Source organism: Brienomyrus brachyistius, chromosome 13 (assembly GCF_023856365.1).
Source record: "Brienomyrus brachyistius isolate T26 chromosome 13, BBRACH_0.4, whole genome shotgun sequence".
Classification (NCBI taxonomy): domain Eukaryota; kingdom Metazoa; phylum Chordata; class Actinopteri; order Osteoglossiformes; family Mormyridae; genus Brienomyrus; species Brienomyrus brachyistius.
Window position 1 is genome coordinate 12,028,360 of NC_064545.1, and position 25,340 is coordinate 12,053,699.

At 46.2% G+C, this 25,340-nt stretch overlaps 1 protein-coding gene across 1 annotated transcript in view; it reads left to right on the top strand.

Moving 5' to 3' along the window:
* Positions 1–25,340, top strand: part of LOC125706798 (cytosolic carboxypeptidase 4) — a 157,703-nt gene that overhangs the window by 8,951 nt on the left and 123,412 nt on the right. The window contains exons 2-12 of the mRNA XM_048973633.1: positions 339–469; positions 3,389–3,452; positions 3,540–3,686; positions 3,760–3,891; positions 4,433–4,526; positions 7,698–7,735; positions 16,267–16,478; positions 17,341–17,512; positions 21,748–21,809; positions 22,996–23,097; positions 23,722–23,832. Of these exons, the coding sequence (XP_048829590.1) occupies positions 339–469; positions 3,389–3,452; positions 3,540–3,686; positions 3,760–3,891; positions 4,433–4,526; positions 7,698–7,735; positions 16,267–16,478; positions 17,341–17,512; positions 21,748–21,809; positions 22,996–23,097; positions 23,722–23,832 (1,265 nt within the window). The remainder of the gene's footprint in view (positions 1–338; positions 470–3,388; positions 3,453–3,539; positions 3,687–3,759; positions 3,892–4,432; positions 4,527–7,697; positions 7,736–16,266; positions 16,479–17,340; positions 17,513–21,747; positions 21,810–22,995; positions 23,098–23,721; positions 23,833–25,340) is intronic.

Here is a 25,340-nt window from a genome sequence, read left to right on the forward strand (position 1 = left end):
TATGGTAGTGATGCTGAGCGCCGTCCGAAATCAAGCGTGCGGCGTCCCCTACCGCCTGCCCCGCTGCCCCCGCTGCCCCAAGCTGGAAGCCCCCCCCCCGATTGCTTAATCCCCAGGCCAGCGAGTGACTTTTTATAGGAAACTCATCTCAACGTCTAAGCACAAACGGACCGTAGAACTTATCTTTGAGATAGAGTTTCAGTTTGTCAGCTTACCCCGCCACTCCTTCCAACATTTCAACACTTTTCTTCTACATGAGCGGGAGCCCTGAGCTGCAGCCCTGATCCTTTGTGCTGTGACTGAGCTCAGCTTCCCACCCTGTCTCCGTCTGCCTCTAGACAGATCTCCATCCCCCATGGCAGCAGCGACCGGCGGCGGACTGCATGGGCTCCTATCCGCGCTTCAGGTACGTGGGTCACGTTGCTCCATCGTGTTCTTTAGCATCCGCGGTGCCCTGAAGGCTTCGCAGGTAAATCTGGAAAAATCCCGTAATCACTGTTATAGCACGCAAAGCCTCTGCTATGATTTATAAAGAAAGGGCAATTTCGGATTTAATTGACTGATGAGAAACTACTGATCATTGTATTTTTAGTAAATCTCATTTAGAGACTGACACCGAATAAAGCATGCATTACTGCAATATTGTAAGCTTATAGGCATAGTAACCGGCAATAAGAGATCAATAAAACTGGCTTATAATCATTTTGGTTTCTTGGCTTAAACCTTTTATATCACATAGACATAATTCATCTCGCCTATTAATTAGTTATAGGTTATCGTTATGATAACTCGTACTGGCATCGTCTTATTTATTTGTTCGTTTAACTGTCCTCACCGATGTACACGATTTAGCCCAGTGCAAATATTAATTAGAAGAATAATGAGATTCCCTAGTTAAAATTACTCATATAGCATACTGTATATCAGTTCCATACTTTGAGGTCGGCTCAAAGGCCCCACTCGAATCAGTAAAGTGCAACTTGCTGTTGGTATCCATACCAAATATCTATCTATCTATCTATCTATCTATCTATCTATCTATCTATCTATCTATCTATCTATCTATCTATCTATCTATCTATCTATCTATCTATCTATCTGTCTGTCTGTCTGTCTGTCTGTCTGTCTGTCTGTCTGGCATTTTTCATTTGCCTTTACATATGTCGTTCAGATCATGTCAGTTAAAATCTAGCCTAATTATTGCAATGCATGGGAAAATTGCCTGCCGCCTAATTGCAATTGCAGCCCCCCCCCACCCCCACCCCCACCCCCTTCTGTGGCAGTGGCGGTAATCCCTTTTTAAACTCCGGCACTCCGTGACAAGTGAACACGCGGACTGTTAAGTTAACAGGCAGGCACCCTGCCTGACGTTTAATCGTAAGAGGAGCCGTTGAGGCAGCTAGCATAATGCTTAACCTTGGTCTTTAGTCTTAAACTCGGTACAGTAATCTACTTTTCAAACACCATTACCATTAAATACTGTAAAAATCTGTTGGCCATTGGGGCAAAATGCAGTATTCATACACATTTACTGCTGGGCTATTGTGATGAAATGATGGGAAAGTCCTGGGTATAGTGAAGACAGATTTAAATTAGCTATTTAAATAGTTTAAATGTTTTCAAGTTTGAATGGCCTTCGACGCATCATGGTCTCTTTTGGAATTTTATTACATATTTTGATTCATTTTCATTTTGGTCTCTATTTCGATATATGGACATATAGCATTGGAGAAAAGGCTGTAGGTATGTAACACAGGTAGTGAGATCCTCCCTCCAAAAATAAAAACTGGTGAAGTTGACAGCTTTGTTGTGGAAAGGCCTGAGCACAGAGCTGCTTGAAACCTTCGGCTCGATGACTCACAAGCAGGCTCTCCAAAAATCTCTGACCTGGGAGCAGCAGCATCACCACCGCAGGAAAACCTCGACCTCCTGCAGGCCTCCTGCTTCAGATGTCCTTGTTATGTGCTGAAAAACTCTGAAAGTGCAGCCACAAGTGTGAGGCTCCTGGAGCCTGAAATGCAGGAATCTTTCTCCTTCAGGGGAAATGCAGGAAGTAGTGATGTGTAATTTGTAAGCACACCAGCCACTTGAGAAAGTGGTACATGCCAGTGTTAGTGTTCACGTAAGTATGCACTTAAAAACACAGAGATGGCTTCCTGTCTTAGCAGTGATGGATGAGCAGGATACTGCTCTTCTGTCCCATATTCTCTTGGTTACTGGCACTGTGCTTTGGATACAAACTGGCTTCTGCTGTGAACACCACCCACTGCAAGAAAAACTTCCTCGCCTGCAGCTTCTCGTTGATGTCATCTCCATGTAAACGAATTCCAAAGCCAGAAACAAGAATCTATGAGGTCAAAGTGTGTTGGCCAAGACGATTCCTTTGTTATATAAAAAAAACACGTACTTAGCCGCTTTTAAACTGGATCGGGTTGTGTAACGTTTACAAGGGAATGAGATATCAAGTGACCTTGGATCCTTTTCTCTCTCTTATGAAAATTAAGCCCAGTAGTAATTTAATCCATGTGTAAAGTAACTCCCAGCAAAGCTTTAACTTTTGACAGGTGCATAAGTATTCTATTTTTACATGATATTTTTAGATTATTTTACGACGCGGAGGAAGTTTTGCCTTTAGCGTAGCAGGCGAGACTGTCCTGTCATAGATAATTACTGAGCATGGAGCATGTGTCCTCTTTCAAGTCTTCACTGAGATATATCAGATATATATATATACATATATGTATGTAGTCCGGATTGGGCAAAGCGAGCCAATGGGTTCATGGTGCAGTGGGTGTGGTCAGCCACAGACCCTTTGCTCACTCTGGACAGTGGACTACATCATTTGAGTATTGGGGTATGCAAAGGTGGTGCCTTTCAGAGCCACGCCCACTGACAGTCTGTGCTCCGCCCCTACGATTGGGGGCTGCAATGTGATTAGTTCTTCGGCCTGTTAAACCAATTTAAAACCCCATCCAATCCTATTAGAATGGTCTCCTTTGTTTATTTTGTATGCATATCTTGTAATCTTTTAATATAAAAATAGCATTAATGGTAAAAATTAGGCCGCAATTTAATTGTGAATAATTTAAATTGAAAGCCTTAATACCATTTTTCATAAAACGACATTTTCATTTATACAATTATTGTTTCCTTTATAAATATTAAGAATACCTGGTACCCCCTGATTGGTTGACGTCAGCTTTTATTTACTTCATTTGTCTATGTGTTGCTTCCAAAAAATGCGGCAGGTTTATGTATTTGTGTGAAGACTGTGCTGTGGTCTCTGCAGTTCTCCTAGTGCCGCGGTCAGCATCCGTCCCGCAAACAAAATGCATCTTTGCATCTCGCTGCCTGTCATGCATGACTTGCATCTCCTGTTGCCTCATAGAGCTGCGAGGATGCAAAGAGCACCATCAGCGTTCTCAGTGTCCTAGATGAACTCCTGTCGGCTGGTGAGTAACCACAGCCGCGTCTCCATGGAACCTTCCGTGTTTATGTTTTGTCTCCTTATTCAGTCCTCCTTGACCTGCTCCCTGCAGGAACCGACCGGAGGTTCTACTACTTGATCTCCCAAGGTGGCAGTGAGTCCATCCTCCAGGCCCTGGTTAAGGTCGCCCGCACCTCTGCTCCTGACCGTGGCCTCCTGCTTCCCCTGCTGCACCTCCTGGCCAAGGTCGGCTTTCGAGGTGAGCGGCCGGGCTGGGGCCACCATACCTGTCCGGCTGAGGTGCCGCCCGTAATGGCCCGCTGTGCCCACAGACCACAGGATCGGCGAGAAGGCAGCAGCAGTGGGGGCCGAGCTCCTGACGCTGACCCTGCTGAAGAAAAGTATGGATCATGCCCGGACGGCCGCCGCCTGCCTCTGGGTGCTGCGCGGCTTCTGCTCCTCTGGTGAGCACGGCGGGCGCTGGGGGCTGGAAAGGCAGCCGAGGAGGGAGAGGGGCTGCGTGTCAGTGAGTGCGGGGCTCCATCCGGGAAGTGGCAGAGTCCTTTTATTCCAGACAAATTTGTTTGGTCTTTATCATTCATTCCCCCCACTTGAGCTATTAATGCCCACGATCCCGTCTTGTCCTGTTTTACAACATCGTGCTCCCGCTGCTTAATGAGAGTGAGGCTCTGGCCCTTAAAAGCGGGACTCACCCTTTAAATGGCCCATTTAGCGAAGCCAGTTGTCCTTTATTAAAGAATAAACAGGCAGGAATGAAGCAGCTGTACTGCCAGGTTAGGGGTATTTCTTCAGATTCAGGGTGACATAGTAGCGCGTAGGAGAGTCCTGCGGCCACCATGGGTGGGGGTTTGAATCTTCCTCCTCCCCCATGGCAAGAGGGGCACTCTTTAGAGGGAGCCAGCGAGCACCACAAACTGCTGTTTGCTCTGATGTCTGACTTACCTGATTATTAAGGTCTCTATTATCACCCCCATTCTCTTCCAGCCTCTACTGCCACCCTGCTGGGTAAAAACGGGTGCCTGGACATCGTCTTCAAACTGATTTCTCCTCATACAACCAAACACACACGCACTGTGAAGTAAGTATAGAGTGTGCGCTTGCATAGTCGTGGGAGTAATAAGCCTGCAATAAGCAGCCAAGCCACTATATTCATGTGAGGTGGATTGTGATTATACTGCAGGGTTTATTAACAGGCTGTGACTGGGACATCTGTGAGTGCGCCTGTGAGTGCGCCTGTGAGTGCCCTCTGTATTTCGAAAGTGGGCTTCACAGCACCGCTATCATACACGCAGAAACTAGATGGATGGATGAGCGATGGACGGTAATGTGTGCTTGATATATTGTATTCAATTAGCTAAAGACTTCTTGAAAAATGAATCATGCCATGACTGCGACGGAAATGCTTTTTAATGCACCTGAACTGAGAACAGTGCATTCTCTTGTCATAATTCAGTGACTTTCCCAAAAAAACCTGATTCCTGTACAGTATGCTAAATCTAGCCCTAATTTCTTTAATTGCAAGATTTTTACAAATTTCTGTTTGACACGGATTCACATGCTTCATTGCGTTCCTTTTAAAGTTAAGACCCATATTCTTACGTGGATGTATTGTATCATTCTGTCCCAAGTTTTTTTATTTATAACATTTAATGAATTCGGTTGGATATTTCTAGCATGTTCTGAGAAGACTTATTTCCATAAAAACAAGTAGGGATATAAAATTTGGGAATTAGACTAAAAAACAGCTTAACTTCTATCTGTTCCCTACAAAGTGTCTCATTTGCATAAGTTGTGCTTGCCTCAGATTTCAAATTGAAATGTGTTCCTTGGAGCTGGGACCTCCGGGTAACAGCAGGCATGAAACTGCATTCATCAAAGATTTCCGAGCTTGTTCAAAGGGAAGTAGGTCACTCATGCTTACTGGGGCTGAATAATGGTGTGTGTGTGTGTGTGTGTGTGTGTGTGTGTGTGTGGAGGGGGGGGGTACAGACACTCTGTCCTCTGCGATCTTCTTCACGTCTGTCGGCAGAGGACTCCTTCAACATAGAGGCTCCACCACAAAGCTGCCGTGCCTCTCACAGGGAGTGAGCCTTCTGCACTGAAATGATGACATCACACCTGATTAAGAATGCCCCTCCCTCCCTGGGGCACCAAAGCCCCCCCCCCCCCCCCCCCCCGATATCTTCTGCCAGAGCGTATAGGAGTCTGGTCAAATCGGCTTTCTCTTTCTGGGGGAGCTTTCGTGGGAAGTCGTTATTAGACACCCAGGAGATGTTGTCTCAGCCTGCCCCCACTGCTCCTTCAAGCCCTGTCACATCTGCTTGGGTCACCATAGCTCTGCCGGGTCGGTCCATCGCCCCATTGGAGACCCTGGCCTGCACATCTGCTTGGGTCACTGTAGCTCTGCTGGATCCATCATCCCAGACAAGACCCCCGATTGCAATTGATTGAGTCACCATGGCTGAGCCAGTTTCCCTTGTCCTGAAACGGTCCCCTAGCTGTTTGGGTAACCATGGTTTACCTCGCTCCAGACTGGCCCTGCCACTCAGTTCCCTGATCCACGTGCCGTTGAGGCAGGCAGCTTAAACACCATGCCAGCTGGGTCCGGCGTCTGCGGCCGTAAAGACAGGGGGGCGCTGATCGCGTTACACGGTTATATGACACGCGGCGAGGGCCGTCCCGTTCCTGAACACGGATGACGCAGCCCTTTGGTAATAGCGCCGTACAGAAAGCTGCCGGCTTCCCTGGCGCCGTGTACTGTGGCTTTGTGCCTGTTCTCCCTTTTATTAACTCACATAACTCACCCACAGCTCTGGGGGCAGACAGTCCTCCTGTAGCTGCTGCTTCTTTCGTGCTCCTCTCCGTTATGTTCCAGGTGGACATTCTCTAAGCCGCCGTCCTTAAGTTACCTGCTTCCCTGACATCACGATGATGTAAATCCCAGGGTGCCTGCTCACTGTCTGTTTAGGCTAACTGCTGACTCTAAACAGCCCCCGGCGTGTGTTGCAGTACGGGGGGAGTGTGTGGACTGGCTTCTTGCTCAGAGCGTTCCCTGCCTGGGCTTCCTGTCATGGGGTCCAGATTCATTGTGACCCTCTACTGGGTGACAGGCTTTGAAGATGGATACATAGCATTAAATGGCACCTCTCCATCTGCGGATTCATTTGCCCTTTTGGGTTTTATTATGTTGCATAAATACTCCAGACCCCCCATCACCAGGGGTAGGCTCCAGGCCCCCTTCACCAGGGATAGGTTGCATGGGTAGCTGAGCTTTCCCTGACAGGAGAGAAACCCAGCTGGTTGGATCCTGAGGTGAGACCGATGTCTTATCAGAGAATGATCTCTCCTGCCTTTTCACGCTGACAGTACAGATAAGCATAAGTCGGCCCACTTTTACTCATACGCCTGTGGACCATATCAAACTGTCATCACAAGACTTAATATTATGACACATCAGTAACTGTATTATGGGGATTTATTGTTATAATTTTGTAATGTGGGCTACTTGTGTCAGACTGGCGCGGTGGAGCAGATGAGCATTTCAAAGGGGCGTCTTGCACCACTGGGACGATCACTTTGCGTGTCGTGGTTACCGTGGCCGTATGGTTTGTTTTCATCGCCTGGGCAACAGCCCCTGCCCCCCTTTCCATTTATGGCCCCCCTCACATATCTGTGGAGAGTTTGGCATTCCTGTTGAGTCTTGCTCTGTGTGTAACAGGTGATTCTGGATGATGAATAGATTTTAATAAGCACTCTCACCTCGAGGACAATATGTAAATCATTCCCGACGATCCACTCTTTGTATAGCGCCATGCGAGGTAATTTTCAGCTAAATCAGATCGAAATCGCCAGAAAAAAAATCCCCTGCTTTCCGCAATGTTTCGAGTAAACATTTTCCCCTCTGCCATAGAGAAATGAAGGGGTATATGTTTCATGTTAATTTCTGTTCATGGTGTACACAAGACAGGTGGCAGGGGTGAGATATCAGAGCGACATTTTAAAATGCAGCCCCACAGATGCTGTCATGTATGTCAGCATACGTGTCTGACTGGTGGCATTTTCCCACCAAAAGCATCTGCTGTCATATGTGCAAGTTTCGGATCTCCTGAAATTTCGCTGAGCTGCCTCCCCTAACCGTCTTTCAGCGGAGAGCTCCAGTGACCTACTGCCACTGTCTATCCGGTGCTGAATGGGACTTTGCAGTGACCGCTTCACGCTTGTGTCCTTACCCGTGACATTTTCTTTTCAGGGCGGCCATAGATGCATTTGCGGGACTTTTTCACTCAAGTAAGTGCGCCGTGATTCTCAGCATGGCGGACATGAAAGTGTGCGGTCTTAGCGATGTGCCAAAGAGACAGGAGGGGACGAGACCCATGACCTCAGCGCTCTGCCTCGTGTGCGTAACGCCTTTTCGGGCAGGACTAGTCACTGCCATCGTACCTGGCAGTTCAGATGGACAGGCCAGGAGAACCGCAGACCCACACTGAGCCCGGGTTGGTGCCCGTCTGCCAGGCTTGTGGTCTGGCCCTTCCTGCGACCTTAAAGAGACAGTGCTTCACTCGCTTCCCTTCAGTGTTCATCACTACAGCCTCAGGCCTGCGCCACATCTCTGTCCTGTCAATCAAGGAGGGTTAACAATGACTACAGGAACCTATTGGTTAGTGTCTAGGAACCGTTTTGTTTCATTATCCCACCCCACCCAGGTTCTCCAAAACTGAAAAAGTCAATATGTCCAGTTGTCGGAGGTTGGCCCCCACTTTCCGGGCTCGTGTGGCTCCTCCAGTGTACCGTCCACTGTGCTGCCCACTAACACGCACTGCTCACTGTATTCTACCCTTAGCTTTGTGGGTCCTGAGACTAGAGGCAGCTAAATGGACAACAGACATCCAGATTTTGAAGTTCGCCTCTTTAAACAATCACATCCTTCACTGTATGAAGGTTAATTGTTTCTCATTTTCAAACTCAAGGCTTCCAGCCATCCAGCAGGGGGCAGTGTGTGACTCAGTGGTCTAAGCCTTTGTGCCTGTGATCGGATTGTTGCTGGTTATTATTATTATTATCATCATGAAATAACGATGAGCCCTTTCATTGTTCCAGACAGGTATTGCAGGTAAGCATGTTCCTATGTTTTGTACTTGTGACATGTCCCTTACCAAAAGGCACGCACTATAAAATGGGTACTATATGAATCCGTGCACCCTGTAGAAAAAAAGCTGGTTTTAATTAATGTGATGATGTCATAAAATAAAGACTGGTGATTGGTTAACGAAGCAAAACTCAAGCTACCCCATCAGTGCCCAAGCGACACATTGAACTGCACAAAATCAAAATGTGCAATGGATGACAGCAAGGGAAACCCCAACACCATTTGGATTTGAACCCTAACCCTACAATTTGCACGGTCCCTCACTGGCGCATCGCTGGCATTATATAAGTCTTTGCCCTCGTGTGGTTCATTCATTCATATTAGCAGTTCATGTTCGGCAATGTGTTCATTCCAGCATGGTGGGCTGTCAGCCCAGTGATGTTTATATGGGCTCTTATATTGTGCCGGTGGTTAGGGGCTCATTTCTGCATAGAAGAAAACAGAAACACAGGTGGGGCGTTAGCCCCCCAAGCTATAGAGAGCGAGATGGGGGCCAATGCAAATGACAAGTAAAGCATGTTTGTTTGTTATGTAAGGATGAGTGAAGTTCTCTCCAGTCCTTCAGGAGTGCCTTCAGATTACTGAACGCGATCCCCTTGGGACCTGCAGACAGTCCACATTTTTGTTCCCTCCCAACTCCCTAGCAAGAATATGGACTGTCTGGCAGGGAACTGGGATGGAGCAAAAACATGGACTGTCTGGCAGGGAGCTGGGAGGGAGCAAAAACATGGACTATTTATGCATCTGTGAGGACCAGCTTTGGAAACACTGCATTAGATGATGTTCAGAATGGACCCTTTGAGGTCTCAACACCGGAATTAAGGAGTCTACAGGGCCACATGCTGAAAGATAAGAGTTACAATTACAGTAGTTAATTATGAAAGCTCATCAGCAATTAGACAAACAGATCTCTTCATCTTTATCTCTATGGATGCATTAAACACCTTCTTATGCTGTATGGTTTAAAAAAGAAAACAGCTTGACGTGTGTTGCACAGCGTAAGAAAGGTTAGCATGGGGCTGTAGGAGGCTCTCCAGTGGGGAAGTCCGTTCGGTTCTATAATGCCTAAGGTTTAGGCTGTTGGCTCTATTCATACTTGTGGATTGGAGAAGAGATGCTAAGTGAAATGATGTAAATCCTCCAGTCTGCACAACTTCTTCTGGAGTATTTGGTCTGGTAATATGGTACAGTAACCAACTATAGTAAACAGTATATTAGGTGCCTTATATAAATAAGTATATATAATGTTATTTAGGTTTGTACTGTTGAGTTGAATATATCATGTAAAATCAGTACCACCTTGGCTTTTCAAGGGCCATATTATGCTCATTTTCACTCATAAGTTTATTTTTGGAGGCTATGAGAATAATGTACATGCTTCAGTATTCCAAAAACACATTATTTTTCTTATACTTTACATCTATATTTACTCTGTCTGAAATGCTCTGTTAGAGCTTTAAGCCCCACCCCCGATGACCCAGTGTGCTCTGATTGGTCAGCCTGCTCGCCGGGTCAGCTTTACACGTTCCACCCTGTCTTGCAGTTTGTAGACAGATCCTTGCAAGCAGGAGGCCAATAAGGATTGTGTTATGAGGTGACCTCATAATGTCACGGAACTAAAGACTGGAATTCCAATGAGGTGTTTCAGGCAGATTGGAGAAATGTGGTTTCTGTGGTGAGAGTTTACCTGCGTATAAAGCTATATAACACACTAAAGGAAAGGGAAAAAACAGATAAGAATAATAGAGCTGTTTTAATGGGAAAGAGGTCATGCTTCTGTTAAACCCTGTAAAACATCATGCATAATTTTGATTGAATTAAAACATAAATAGGAAGAATATGTAACATGAAAGTATGACATTACGAACACAGGGGAGAGATATTGTACAATGAAAAAATCTCTGTTCTGGTGCTCTGAGATAAGCAGGATGGAAAATGATTGATGGAGGACGGGTGGATGGATTGAGGAGAAGCTGAGGAGATTTCCTTTGGAGAGTGTATTGCATGCAGCCCTGGAGCCTTTCTACAGTTAATGGTTTATGTTAATGGTCTGTCTAACACAGGCCTTTCAGTAAGTAGCAGCATACCTGATATTATGGAAATTTACCTTATAACTTGGAGTGAGTCCATGAAGAAATCAATTGAATCAAAAATCTGTTTAAAAAATACATGTCATATCTGAAGTAACACACAAACAGTATTTGGTATTTCCTGCTTTTGCGAAATCCTGCTACTTTCTTGCTAATGCTGTATTTAATCCTGTGGCATGTTGCTGATCATGTATTTGATTTTGCTTTTCTTTCTTTCTTTCTTTCTTTCTTTCTTTCTTTCTTTCTTTCTTTCTTTCTTTCTTTCTTTCTTTCTTTCTTTCTTTCTATTTCTGTACTTAATTCTGCTTTTTCCTCTGTTGCTGATCCTATATTTATTCCTGCTCCTTTCTTTCTTTTTCTTTCTGATTCTGTATTTAATCCCGCTCTTTTCTTCGTTGCTGATCATGCATGTAATCCCGCTCCTTTCTTTCTTTATGCTTCCATATTTAATCCCGCTTTTTCCTTCATTGGAGATGCAGTATTTAATCCTGCTCCCTTCTTCTTTGTTCATCCTATACTTCATACTGGTCCTTTTTTACTTTGCGCAGCATTTTTCCTTCTTTAAATGAAATGATGAGTTGAATGGTTGCTGCTTTTCAGAAAGCATCACGTCCTCATCATAAGCCTCACAACATTGTATAATATTTATATGTCTGATGTTGGTCTTACAATATGATGTATTTGTCTTTAAACTTATAAATATATCTATTTGTAATATAAAATTAACTTCTGTTGTATATTAAAGTCCAAGAATAATGCTTTTGGTTTTCTACTGAGAGCTGTGCAGGGACTGATTTAACGATTGGTGGCAGTGCCTCTTTTAGCCTGCAGGTGGCAGTATGACTCCACAAGCAGCCACATTGCGGACCTGTGAGTGGGCTCCGCACCTGTTGATGCGCTGCAGTTGCTGAGTGGTTCTGTTCGTGCATAAACAGACATACCGTCAAGGTTTATTTCCACTGAAGCCTCCTGTTTGACCGCGGATGTTTATGATTCATTTCAATGCCTTGTGTGACGCCTGGTCACGAATCTCGCTTTGATGCTTAGTAATGCTTCCACCTTGGCTTTGTGATTCGCCGCTGGAAACAGAACTGTGATGTAGGCTGTGGGCTGCAATCCCAAATAAAGCCTGAGGCCCATCATCTGGCCTTAGATCACTAGTAAAACATCCTAAAAGTCAAAACCAGGGGGAGACAGAGTGCAAATGGGGTTACACGTCAGACGTGTTTAATTTATATTTTAACTGTAATCTCTATGTATGAGGGTCCCATAGAGAGAACAGATGAAACCAACTGACATGAATGTTTCAGTGACCTGTGTCTGAATCTAGTGGGCTGGATACATGTGGCCTCTTATGCGGAGAGACAGGAATACTGGGAGGCACTGGGGTCAGGAGGTCCCCCCCTAGGTGGACCCACAGTCCTGCTGTTTGTCACAGTGCAGGTCCCTCTGCGGTTTTCTGGTGTCCCAGCAGAGTGTCACAATGGGCCAGGAAATGCCTGCTGCTTTTATTTTATTATAGGAGCACAAATGAGGGCTGGTCAGTGGGAAGGAAAAGGGCAGCAGTCCCTATGGTGAGGGATTAAATAAGTCTTTGCCCTTGTGTGGCTCATTCATTCATATTACCAGTTCATGTTCGGCAATGTGTTCATTCCAGCATGGTGGGCTGTCAGTCCAGCGATGTTCATATGGGCTCTTATATTGTGCCGGCGGTTAGGGGCTCATTTCTGCATAGAAGGAAACAGAAACACAGGTGGGGCGTTAGGCTTCTTTTTCGAGGCAGATGCACTTTAGATCATATTAGCAGTCAATATAAACGACGATGTTTCAATTCCAGCCAAATCCAGTCACTGATTGACCTATTGATGTTGGCTCTTGTGTTGGCCTCCAGGGTTACGAGGGTGCGATTAATGAATTTCAATAGGGAAACGGCGCGTGCGTGACACACATCATAGCTAGCACGGCACAAGCTGGACGTGTGCAGATGGAGCCGGTCTGTAGGTAATGGCTTCTTTGTAGTCGGCAGTGAAGGCTTGGACTTGTGCCAGGTTCGTTTAAATGCATTATCACTCAGCTGCATGGTGGTAAAATCAGCCCTTACTTCTCTCAGTCTTATTTTTGCCGTGATAGTATCCAGTGTGACTAACCTGCAACATTTCAACTAGTCAAGCATATTTGATTCCCTCTCCTCCCCTCCCCCCGCCATTGCCGATGTGATGTCTCTAATCCAGTGTTTCTCAACTTGCTCCTTGGGGACCTCCAGATAGCCCGCGATTTTGCTCCCTATAGATATTTGGTGTTCTTTATTGGCTGAGAGTTGGGAGGGAGCCAAAACATGGACCGTCTGTGGGTCCCTGAGGACCGGGTTCAGAAACACTGCTCTAATCCAATACGTTGCTGATGTAACATGAAAAGACAGAGAAGAATGAGAAGAATGCTGTAAATGTGGGCGAGCTCAGCCCACGAGCTGGCTGGCTGCATGAGTCTAGCCACTCCAGGAGGCTGAACAGGCAGGCGGCTAATGCAAACAATCAAGCTCCTTTATACACTGAAGCAGCTTATACTTTAATTGATGCAAAGGTCATTAACAAATAAATATAATGAAATGGGCTATGAGCTCAGTGCTTTTAATCTGTCTAGCATGAACTAACCTGATTTAGTGGAGATTTTATGATGCATCGGTTTGGACTCCTTTATCCGCGGCCTGGTGAAATTACCCCCTTGCACGGCTGTGACTTCGGTGTTACTTTGCTGTGTTTATGATGATTACCTGCTATGGAGATACTCCTATGCTGATAAACTGGAGTATTGGCTATGAGTTAGCATGGAGTATGAGGTTCGAACAGTGGGAATAAAGTCCATGAAGCTTGCGATTAAGCCGATATATGATGATGTCATAGTAAATCTTTGTATGTACTGCCCATATGTAGGCCCGATAAACCGTGATGTATATACACCAATGAGCCAAAACATTATGATCACCCCAACATGAAATGAATAATGTTGAATATCTCATGAAAAACGAATGTCAGATTAAGTTTAATGAGGGTTACAAGAGTACTGTGTCATGACACAGAGTGCGTCAAGCCCTGCTGCGTACCGCACTGCATAGCCACGGATCAGACTTGGTCCGACACATCCTGTCAAAGCACAACACTCACCTCGCCATCCACATGATGCTGAAAACGAGATTCATCAGTCCAGGCAACCTTCTTCCATTGCTCCGAAGTTCATTTCCGATGCTCACAAGCCCATTGTATGCACTTTTGATGGTGAACAGGACGCGTGGGCACTCTGAATGGCCTGCGACTACATAGCCCCATACGCAGCAGGACTCGATGCACCGTGTTTGTGCCACAGTAGCCCTTCCATTGTTTTATACCAGACGGGATAGCTGTCATTCACATCCTGCATCAACAAATCCTAGCCACCCAACGCCACGTTGGTGGTTTGTGATTTTTTTAACTCGGACCACTTTCTATAGGTACGCACCACAACTGGCTACACGCTCCTCTCAAGCCTTGCCATTCCAGAGATCCTCTGATGCAACTGTTTGATCATAATGATTAGTCCTTTGGCAGAGTCACATAGATCTTTTCCCCTCTCCAATATGTCAGCTGCAAGAACCGAATGTCAGCTTACCGTCTAATACATCCCAGACCTTGACACACACCATTTTTATGAGACAGTCGATAATATTTACTTCACATGAGGGTAGGTAAAAAGTTTTGGCTTGTGCCCTAATTCTTTATGGCATTGATTCAACAAGGTGCTTGAAACATTCCAAGAGACTTTGGTCCATGTTGACATGATAGCATCACACAGCTGCTGCAGATCTGTCAGCTGCACCTTCATCATGCGAATCTCCCATCCCACCTGACCCCATTGGTGCTTTACTGGATTGAGATCTGGTGTCTGTGGAGGCCATTTCAATACAGTGCTTTCATTGCCATGTTCAAGAAACCTGCCTGAGATTACTGTATATGAGCTTTGTGACATAATGTGTTATCCTACTGGACGTAGCCATTAGAAGCTGGGTATGCTATGGTCATAAAGAGATGGACATGGTTAGCAACAATAGGTAGGCTGTAACATTTAAACAATACTTATTTGATACTAAGAGGCCCAAAGCGTTCTAAGAAAATATCCCCCACATTGCTGCACCACCACCAGCCTGAAATGTTGCTTTCATGTTGTTTATGCCAAATTCTGACCAGTCAGAAATCAAGACTCATTTGTCCAGGCAACGTTTTTCCAGTCTTTCATTGTCCAATGTTGGTGAGCTCATACCGACTGTAGTCTCAGATTTCAGTTCTTAGCAGACAGAAGTGGCACCCGGTGTGGTCTCTGCCTCAGGGTTTGATGTGATCAGAGATGCTCTTCTGTATACCTTGGTTGTAATGAATGGTAATTTGAGTCACAGTTGCCTTTCTATCAGCTTGAACCAATCTGGCTGTTCTTCTCTGACCTCGGCCACCAACACGGCATTTTCACCCAGAGAACCGCTGCTCACTGGATGATTTTTTCTTCTTCAGCCCATTTTCTGTAAACCTTAGAGATGGTTGTGTGTGGAAATTCCAAAAAATCAGCAGTTGTTGAAATACTCATTCCAGCCCATCTGGCACCAACAACCATGCCACAGTCATAGTCACCTAAATAACCTTTTGTCCTCGTTCTGGTGTTTTATGTCAACATTAAGTAAAGCTCCTGACCTGTGTCTGCATTTTTTATACATTGTTCTGCTAACATATGATTGGCTGGTTAGATATTCGCTTCAGCAAGCAGTTGAACTGGTGAATCTAGTAATGGTGTAATGATTCCAAAACCGATACTGAAACCACGATAGAAATTGCAGTAGAATCTCGTGTCATGAATTCAGAAGACAGAACTGCATCCCCCCCCCCCCCACCTCACTGCCAGTGCAGCCTGTTGAGTTTTCATTATGTAACTAATGTTACAAAATCATGAAATTATTAAATCATGAAAATCACAAATTATTATTCTATTTAAAGTTAGGGCAAGCTGTATATTTTGCAAGTATTACATATTACACCTATTATTGTCTTCCGGTGGTTTGTCATGTGACTACATGAGTCCAATCATGATCGAGCGATCATACCTCTGGTAAAAGCTAGGCTAGTTTCCTTAGTTCAAGATGGATGTTAACCCTTTTTAGTGTTCCAAATTGTTGGTAATAAAACCTATATATTTTTCTCTTATTCACCCCCCACCCCCAAAAAACAAACAAAACAAAGAAATACTGAGGTATAAATCATACCGTTGATTTGGGGAGACACTAACCCCAGTACCTAATAAAATGCGTGTGTTTTTAACAAAATGGTCAATCCTGGCCTTAATCCACACAACCCTGGAACCGCAGAATTGAGGTTTCTGCCTGTAGTGATAACAAAGGATTCTCACTTGAGTAGTGTTGCTTTAGAGGCTTGAGGTAGTGCAGTGGTTCACTGAAGGACATGGCTCCAGCCTCTGGAAAAGGCCAAGGCAACAGAGAACAGCCTCTATGTTGTCTGCATTATTGCAGACCAACCCCATTGATTTCCTTTTATATTTGTGTGCCTCAGAGGCTAACGGCAGGCGGGCAGCTGCAGAGGGCTACATTTCCGGACTGCTGATGCTCTATGAGGACTGGCACCGCGAGGACGCTCTGGAAAATTCTCATGTGCCCATCCGCAGGGCACTACTGCACTGCCTGCACCTAGCCACGGGCACCCGTGCCGGCAGGGCCGCCCTGCTGGAGGCGGGGGGCCTCGGCACGCTTCTCCGCACGGTGCAGGTGAGGCCTGACTGTGCTCGCCTTCCCCTACAGATTGATTCACCCAGGAAAGAGGCCATCTGACCTGCATTACATTTAGTAGATCTTAGGTGTCACTGCCTGCAGTGGGGCCACTCAATGGCACCACAGTGAAATGTGTGTTTTAGATAAAAGAAGAGGTGGCATTAGAGGTGATTACACTTAGGGTGAGGAATGAAGGAATGAATGAACGAGTACTTCATTATCCACATCATTTTGTTTTTTGTGTCTATGAATCGAATGCTTGTGCTAGCAGTCACATAAACGCCAAGGAGCAGGGACTGACCCTGTGCCTCCCTAATCTGCATAACCCGGCAGGCGTGAGGATTAGACAGCTAAGCTGAGGACCCAAGCCTCACCTCTGCCCTACAGCAAGCTGTGACTGGGGCTCTAGCATAAGCAATGAGTTCAGAGGGCCAGCAAGCACTCCTGTACTTATATGTATTACTGGTCACTTCAGGTTTTACCTTGAACTAATGTAATGGGCAGAGTAACGGACCCTGAATGCTGCTGGTTCAAGGGCCCTGCTGTTGTACTGTTGGGCGCCTTGACTCGTTCCAGGGAACTATCAAGCTGATTAACATTTTACTTTTAAATTTACTTATTTAGCCCATGTTTTTGGCCAAAACAACACAAAAATGTGGCAGATAGCACATTTACAAACATATAACTTTAAAGGAGTCAGATAGGCTGCAAGAGTGAGCATCCAATGAAAGCCCAGAAAAACAAGAGTATCAAACAGGGGATTTCAAGCACAGTAAGGGGAGCGTATGAGTGTGTACGGTAAAGCAGGAGCATCGAGCGCTGCATTCAGCCTGACCCGGCACTCCTTTGCTGCTTTAAGTCCTGCGTGAGCTCTGAGGGCGGAGCGTCCTGCCTGGTGGAGCCCACCGTTCAGCTCATGAGGAAGTGTTACCCCCAGACGCCTGTGCCCATCATCTCGGAGTGGAGCGCCTACAGTTACCCGTTACCAGGCGGCCACATCCTGGGTTCGGAGGCTGTGCCGGGAGACACCGGTGAGGCCACGCCCCCCCCCCCACCCCGTGTATGTTCCTGGAGTGTGACAGGCCCCCCTGTGGGCTCCTGGAGTGTGACAGGCCCCCCTGTGGGCTCCTGGAGTGTGATTGGCCCCTGTATGTTCCTGGAGTGTGACAGGCCCCTGTGGGCTCCTGGAGTGTGACAGGCCCCCCTGTGGGCTCCTGGAGTGTGACAGGCCCCTGTGGGCTCCTGGAGTGTGACAGGCCCCTGTATGTTCCTGGAGTGTGACAGGCCCCTGTGGGCTCCTGGAGTGTGACAGGGCCCTGTATGTTCCTGGAGTGTGACAGGCCCCTGTATGTTCCTGGAGTGTGACAGGCCCCCCTGTTGGCTCCTGGAGTGTGACAGGCCCCTGTATGTTCCTGGAGTGTGACAGGCCCCCCTGTTGGCTCCTGGAGTGTGACAGGCCCCTGTGTGCAATGACACTTTTACGGTAAGCCTGGCACACACACGCACACATACACACACACATGTCAGGTAGACATATCTTTATGGAGATAGGTCATTCAATTCTACAGTATGCAGAAAATGCTAATGCTAACTACGGACAACCTTAACCCCCACCCTGCCCTAACCAAAACCATAAGTAACCAAGCAAAATGCAAGAGTTTTTTGCATTTTTAGTTTTTTCATTGCAGTCACAGATTTTTATTAGAATTTTATTAAATTACGTTTTAAAATTTGGGTATTCATCACGTTGTGAGGACATTGTGTTCCCATAAAGAAAGGTATACCTGTTTGCGTGCACACACACACACACACACACACACACACACACACACACACACGTGCGCGCACTGTGGGCGATTCAGAGATACCCGCTAACTGATCTGCATGTCTTTGGGCTGTGGGAGGAAGCTGAATTACATAGAGGAAGCCCACGCAACATGGAGAGAGCACAGAAATCCGCACAGAGTGGGGGCGGGACATGAACCCCCCAACCCTGGGGGCTCAAAGTGGCAGTGCCACGCACTGGGCCACTGTGCTGTGCATTACAAATATATATCATTTGAATATACATTCTGTTTATCGCTAGGAATACAGGATCGCTTATCCCTAGGGCCAAAGCAAAATGTTCTGCAGGGTGAATGCCTTGTACATTTTTAAGTGACTTCCAGGCCCAGGTGCACGGTATGCATGTTTTGTGATACAGATGAATTTTCCCTATTATGACTGTTTGTTATGAATGCCTAAGGAATCTAAAGTGTAGCTGGAAGAAAGTAGCAAGTGGGAACATCAATGCGGCCTATCAGTGATACTGGCACGGTGATGTTGGACCTCGTGGTGGTACTGGGATGGTGGTGAAGGACCTCGCAGTGACAGCAGGAAGGTGATGCAGACCATGCGGTGAAAATGGGATAGCAATGTAGGACCTTGCGATTATACTGGGACTGGGATGTAAGACTTAACGGGGACACTGGGATGGCGATGTAAGACCTCATGATTATACTGGGACTAGGAAGTATCACGTCATGGTGATACTGGGTCTGGGATGTAGGACCTCGCAGTGATACTGGGACGGTGATGTGGGACCTGGTGGCGATACTGGAGCTGGGATGTAATACTTTGCAGTGATACTGCGACGTAGGGATGTAGGACCTCGCAATGATACTCGGACGGACGATGTAGGTGGTGATACTGGGATGGTGGTGAAGGATCTCGCGGTGATAATGGAACAGCAATGTAGGACCTTGTGATGATACTGGGAGTGGGATGTAGGACTTTGTGCTGATACTGGAACAGTGATTTAGGACCTCTTGATGATACTGGAATGGTGATGTAGGACCGACAGATCTTCTGTGGAGTCTGTGTTACCCTGGCAACCCAGGCGGGTGACACTGCACTGTGAGTCTGGCTGCCACACACCTGGCTCACCCCTCCCTCCGTTAGATGCCCCCCCCCCCCAGGTCCTCCTGCATCCGTCCTGAACAGCTGGCCAGTTTTCTCCCTTTTTCAGGAACGTAACTATAAACATTGGAACACTCCTGTGTGCCGTATATCCTCTGCATCTTTCGCACAGAGCACATTTTGTAAAGAGCACGTTTAATGGCATGTTGTTATCGTTTGTCCCCCCGTATATGAAAATGCCTGGCAGCTCAGGCTATTTAAAGCCATAATCGAACAGAGGTACTGCTTTGTATTCTGTTGGCACTAAATAACCCTCTGTGCCAATCGATACTGCAAACGCGGGAAATGTACAGCTGTCACGTTTAATGTTAAGGTGACTAAATAACGATTCCGGGATCCCCGTGAGTGCCACGGCCCCCGGGCTGGCTGCCAAAAGAGGCAGGAACAAGGCAGAAGTCGCCGCACCCCTTGCAGGGGCCCTTTGACCGGTGCCTTTAATCTTCAACAAGGGATTGGGCTCCTTAACACCTCTGCTAACTGTTAATAGCATCAGGTGTTGCATGGGCTCTGCGGTAATGGCTCTTGGGATTGGAGCCCCTGTCTGTGGCCCCCGCCTGACAGGAAACCTGCTACTCTTCGCTATACCTGGCTGTCTGACACCATCTCCTTTCCTTTATTGTTTAATTTCTTGTATCCCCCCCAACCGAAGTCTCCCCCCATAAATGTCATGTCATCCTCTGCTCAGAGTTCTGAGAGCTCCCTTGTTTCCATGGTTGGGGGGGGCATTTGGAGAAAGAGTCCAGCAGGGGCTCCCAACTCCTGTCACAGCAGGTGAGATGCACCGTATAGGTAGCCTGGGCTACTGTGTTGATCAGCCTGCTCTGATTCGCGGCTGCAGTTGGCGGTGGGCCAGTTTCTGCGGCTCTCCCCAAAAGCACAATCACAGGTTCAAAGAAGCCGTCCATTTTGCAGATTAAAGACTTTTTCGGCAGATTACACAGTGACAGAGTTTTTCAATGTCTGTCAATTCACATGGCAGGTGTGATTACATAATTACACACCAATTATTAACAAAAGTTAAACTCAAATTGTTACACTTTTTATAAAACTGGGTATTTGCGTAATTAGTCGGCACTCGTCAAATTGCAGGCTTATTCCTTTTGGAATTTACAGTCGTTGAATTCTAGGCTGCTGTGTCCCTTTGTCAGGGGGAATTTGACTGGCAGTTCGCTGAAATGACTGGTTTACTGAGGCTATATGTCGAGTCAGAGCCCTTGCTTTGACTCTTCACTGGCCTTCTGTGAGGTGAGGGCTCGATTTGTAAAGTCCACAATAAAACCATTTCAAAAACCACTGCTAATGAAACGCAACCCTCTGAAACAGCTGGTGTGTTTACAGAAGATGCACCAGCCTTTGTAGTTTCTTTTTCTGTTTCTGCTCTTCGGTTTTCCCACTTTAACCCGCCCAGCAAGGAATCAGTCTTCATGACCGACCACCAGCAAAGGGAGGGACCTCAGATGGTTATAAGAATGGCAGATATCCTTTTCTATGTACATGGAAAAAAAAATGAAGACTCCAGACTGAAAATTGATGTCTTAATAAAAAGTGCCCAGGGATCAAACGGAATGGCTGGGCCTGAGCATATGGAAATGCTGCATGTTTTTCCGCTCCATTTCGCTCCTTGGCAACCATAGCGACACCGACCATAACCTCATTTTGCTCAGGTGACCCAGGTTTAGATTAAGTGAGTGTCGATGAAAACCAGCAAAGTTGCGTACGGAGATTAAAGTAAGCGGGAAAGGGCGCAGAGCCCTGGCGAGCAGCAGTGAGCTCAGGGTTTGGCGTTCAGGAGCCATTCGAGGACCCCCACCTCCCACCCGGCTGTGCTGAAGCTCTGTCTGCTCTTGCTCTTTATGCCTGACAATCAGAATGAGACTCTGAATGAATGACTCATTTATGAAGAGCCAAGCTTTAGCAGGTGCCACTGCGGCTCAGTGGGTAGCGTCTCACCAGGGCCGTTCCTGAATGACATTTCTGCTCCCTGTTTGTGGAGTTTGCATGTTCTTCCCCTTTCAAGTGGGTTTCCTGCGGGCCATTTTTGGTTTGTCTCACTGCCCGAAAAGAAGGGACAGGTGGACCTGTTTCTCTAAACTTTCCACTGTACATGAGTCTGTGTGTCTGTGCGTGTGTGTGTGTGTCTGTGCATGTGTGTGTGTCCTGTGTGTGACAGAATGACATCCTGCCCTGTGCTCCCTCTGTCCTGTGCTGTGTCACTAGAGTCAGTGTGATGTTATGGAAAATGCATGATAAATGTTTCAATTAAGTATCACAGAACATTATTATTAGTCACGGGTTCTCTCCCTTGAAGATGAAATATTGGAGGAAGACAGTGAGGATGACTCGGAAAACTGTTCCAGCCATGACAACTATGTAAGTTATGGGAGATTTGGTTGTGGGCAGAGGGCGACCATTTTGCATGCTGTGGTGAACGATTTCCGTGTTAATCTCCACTAAACGTGGGAAACGTGACGGCATCTGACTCATGTTAGTTGGTTGCCGATAGTGAAGGGGGCGGAGCTTCCTCTCGTGGCCATCCACTCCTGGCCCTTCATAATTCACCGTGGCTTCACCCTCCCCCACATGCAGAGTGTGAAACCCACAGTGCATTTCACTTTCTGTCAAGAATGCCTCCATTTAAGGGCCTCACCCTTGCCCGACGACGCCCCCTGCTGGACGAGCACGGCTGTCTTTGGACCTGAGTGATGTGAGGTGGGCGGTGTGGACAGAAACAGCAGAGTGAAACAGAATGCTGGGGGGGGGGGGGGGGCTACAGTGGAGTTGCTTTGGCAGGAAGTGACCACACTGTCACTAATAGGACTGCCAATGAATCCAAACAGCAACCACAGAAAGTGTATTAAAAAGTTAGGTATTTCAGTTTATAAATCGAGCTTCAACACCATTTAGGGAGAACATGTGAACTCCACACACATGGAACCAGGCAGAAACTTGAAACCTGGTCCCAGAGGTGTGAGGCAACATATAAATTGATTAATTATTGTATAATCACAACTAGCATGTAGTAACACTGTCAGTTGCCAAAACACCAGTTTACAGGTTTATATAAAACCATATAAATCCTTACATATATGTTCTTGTATGTTAATTGAATGTAACACCAGCAGTACATTAACCCTACTGTTGTTTTTGTACGCTTGGATTAAAATGTCACCTTAAGTGATTAATTTAGGTCACACTTGTTTTCAGTATTAGTTTTAATGTCCGTGATGGGTTTAGAGAGGTAGCCTTTGTGAATGTGCACATTAGGGTAGTTAAGGTTATCGTTGTGTTTTATTTATGTTCCTGGATCATTGCTGAGATGTGACATGCCCTCTGCTAAAGCCTCTTTCCATTGGGGGGGCGGGGGGGGCTTTGTCTCGTGCATCCTGCCGTGTCGGGAGCTAGAGGGCGCTGTTGTTCTCACAGTGATGTACACGGAGGTGCCTCTTGCAGGGAAGCCGGCCACGCATCTATCACACTGGCTAGTTGATGCATTGAGCTGCCCACACCAGCCTTCTGTAATATTTTATTTTCTCTATTTTTCTATTTCCTTCTTCAGAAATTATTAAGGAGGGTGTTGGTGCTCATCCTCTCTGGGGAGCCATCCAACGGTCAGATAAACAGGACCGAAGCAGGAAATTCAGACTCATGTAGCAAACTTGTGAGTAGTGAAAGGGCTCCTGTCACCTCTATGCTGTCCCAGTGCGTCCTGCTGGTTAGTGTCGGCTAAACCCTCTGTCTCCCCCAGAAACTAGCTGTCTATTGTACTCACTCCCCCGATTCTGCTCGACTACCCCAACCTGCCGCTCAGCAGCTTGAGAGACCACATTATAATTGGTGGCTGAAACTCCAAGTCAGGTGTCTTGAATCATTGTTAATTAATAATAATCATTATTTTAATAAAGCAGCAAAAACAATTATGGCTGAGTAACATCCAGCAAACGCTCTGATCTTGTGGACCTTGGTCAGACAGCACAAGTAAATGTTCAGAGAAGATGCTGTGTTTTTGTATGCTTTGCTAAGTGGATTAAAAGAATAAAATATCAATTAAAAATTCAATTAAATTAAATATTGAAATATTTTTCAGTGTTGTGTGTCATGGTTACTAGTGATTTTGCCCTTATTTGTTTCTGATTAATTTCAGACAGTCTGTATCAGTGGCAAATTAAACCGGAGCCTCTAGGAATGCCTGCTGATATGAGCATGGATCCTACAGAAAGCCTGACCGAAATTCTTCCATTGATTTGCTGACTCTGTTTTGTGGTATTTCTGCTTACTGGGCCAGGACCTGGAGACAGACCTGGACAGGCTGCAAATACGGCCAGAACCCCACAGAGCCCAGGACCAGCTGGGTCAGTACATCAGGCTGTGTCCGGAGCTTCATCATGACTTCCAGGTGGGGGCCCCCCCCTCTGCATTGGGGGTGGGGCATGCTCAAGGTCGCCCCCTAGGGTTGGTGGTGATTTTAGTGGGGCAGGTTGCAGTGTCGGTTATTTATGCGCAAGGCCCCTTGAGTGTTAGCCACACTGTGGAGTTCAGGCTGTGTATCTACTTGCCTGTGGCCTTAAATAGGATGGAAAACTACTTCAGTGCCAGGATATGGAGTATATAGGTCGTAACCTTACAGATCGATGAGTTGGGTGACTGATACAGTGTTTCATTCCTATGTATGCTGACCTTCCTCTAAGTGTAATGATGAAGGATATTAGAAACACTGCATACACACGGTGTGACTCATTATGACGCATTAACAGCTGCCTGCAGTGGCAGTGATGACACTCATCTGAGTGAGTGGATGACTGTAGAAGCATATCGATGGATGACCATTGGTTGCTGGTGCAATTCCAGCCCGAATGAGAGCAGATTTTACAATTTACAAAAGCCACTGGTTCATCAGACAGACGGTGCGGCCTGGTCAGTTCATGCCTGGCTCTGTGAGTTACAATTCTGATCCTTTGATCAGAAGGTCACTGGTTCAAACCACACAGCTAGCAGAGTAATACAGCTGTTGGGTTCCTGTACACAGCCCTTACCCCTCCGCTCCAGGGGCCTGAACTACGAAGCAGGGTTACTGGCTTATCGGGGTAACTTGTCGGATTTAAGGTACCACAGTTAAAATAGACTTCATATTCATTCACTTACATTTTGTCCCGACTACCTTAAATCTGGCAAGTTATACTGTAAGCCAGTAACCCCGCTTCGTAGTACAAACCCCAGGGCTGCTGATTCTGTGTGTGTTTCCCATGCAACAGAAGTCAGTATTAATGATACAACATATTATGTTAGTTCAAGCTAACTAACACCTGAAGTGCGACTATTTTCCAAAACCGTAGTACTTAGTACCGCAGTAGTTTGAACCACCATACAGAAAATGTTAGGTCAAAGCGCTTGTCATTATATATGTTTGTATAACAAGATTATTTAATATTTTCACCTTACTTACATGGTGACTACCCTCCTTTAACTGCATTTTCTGCCATTGATGACATAGTCACCCGGGACTAAGTTTCTACCTACAGCTTGAAATCTGTAATTTGAGCTATAGAACTTAACTATAAACATGCAGTTTCTGTGTGGAGACCATCTGGGTCCTGGATCCCAACCACAGGGCTTTTTGAAAAGAAAATAATTGCGACTTTTTCGCATGTGATGAAAGGCTGGCTCTTGTTCGTGCCGCTAAGTCTGCTTTCGGTCCAGACTGAAAGCTTAGCCCATAAGGTCAGCCTGTTCACGGCCATCCGTCTGGTACCATTCTCCTTTAAGCAGAAATCAGGGCAAATTGGAGTAAATGTTTTTTTCTGTTGAAATCATCATATTTATACCCCCTTTTTTGTATCCTCATCTATTTTCTAACCACTTATCCAGTACAGTTATTGCAGGTCACACTCTGGGCAGGATGCATTT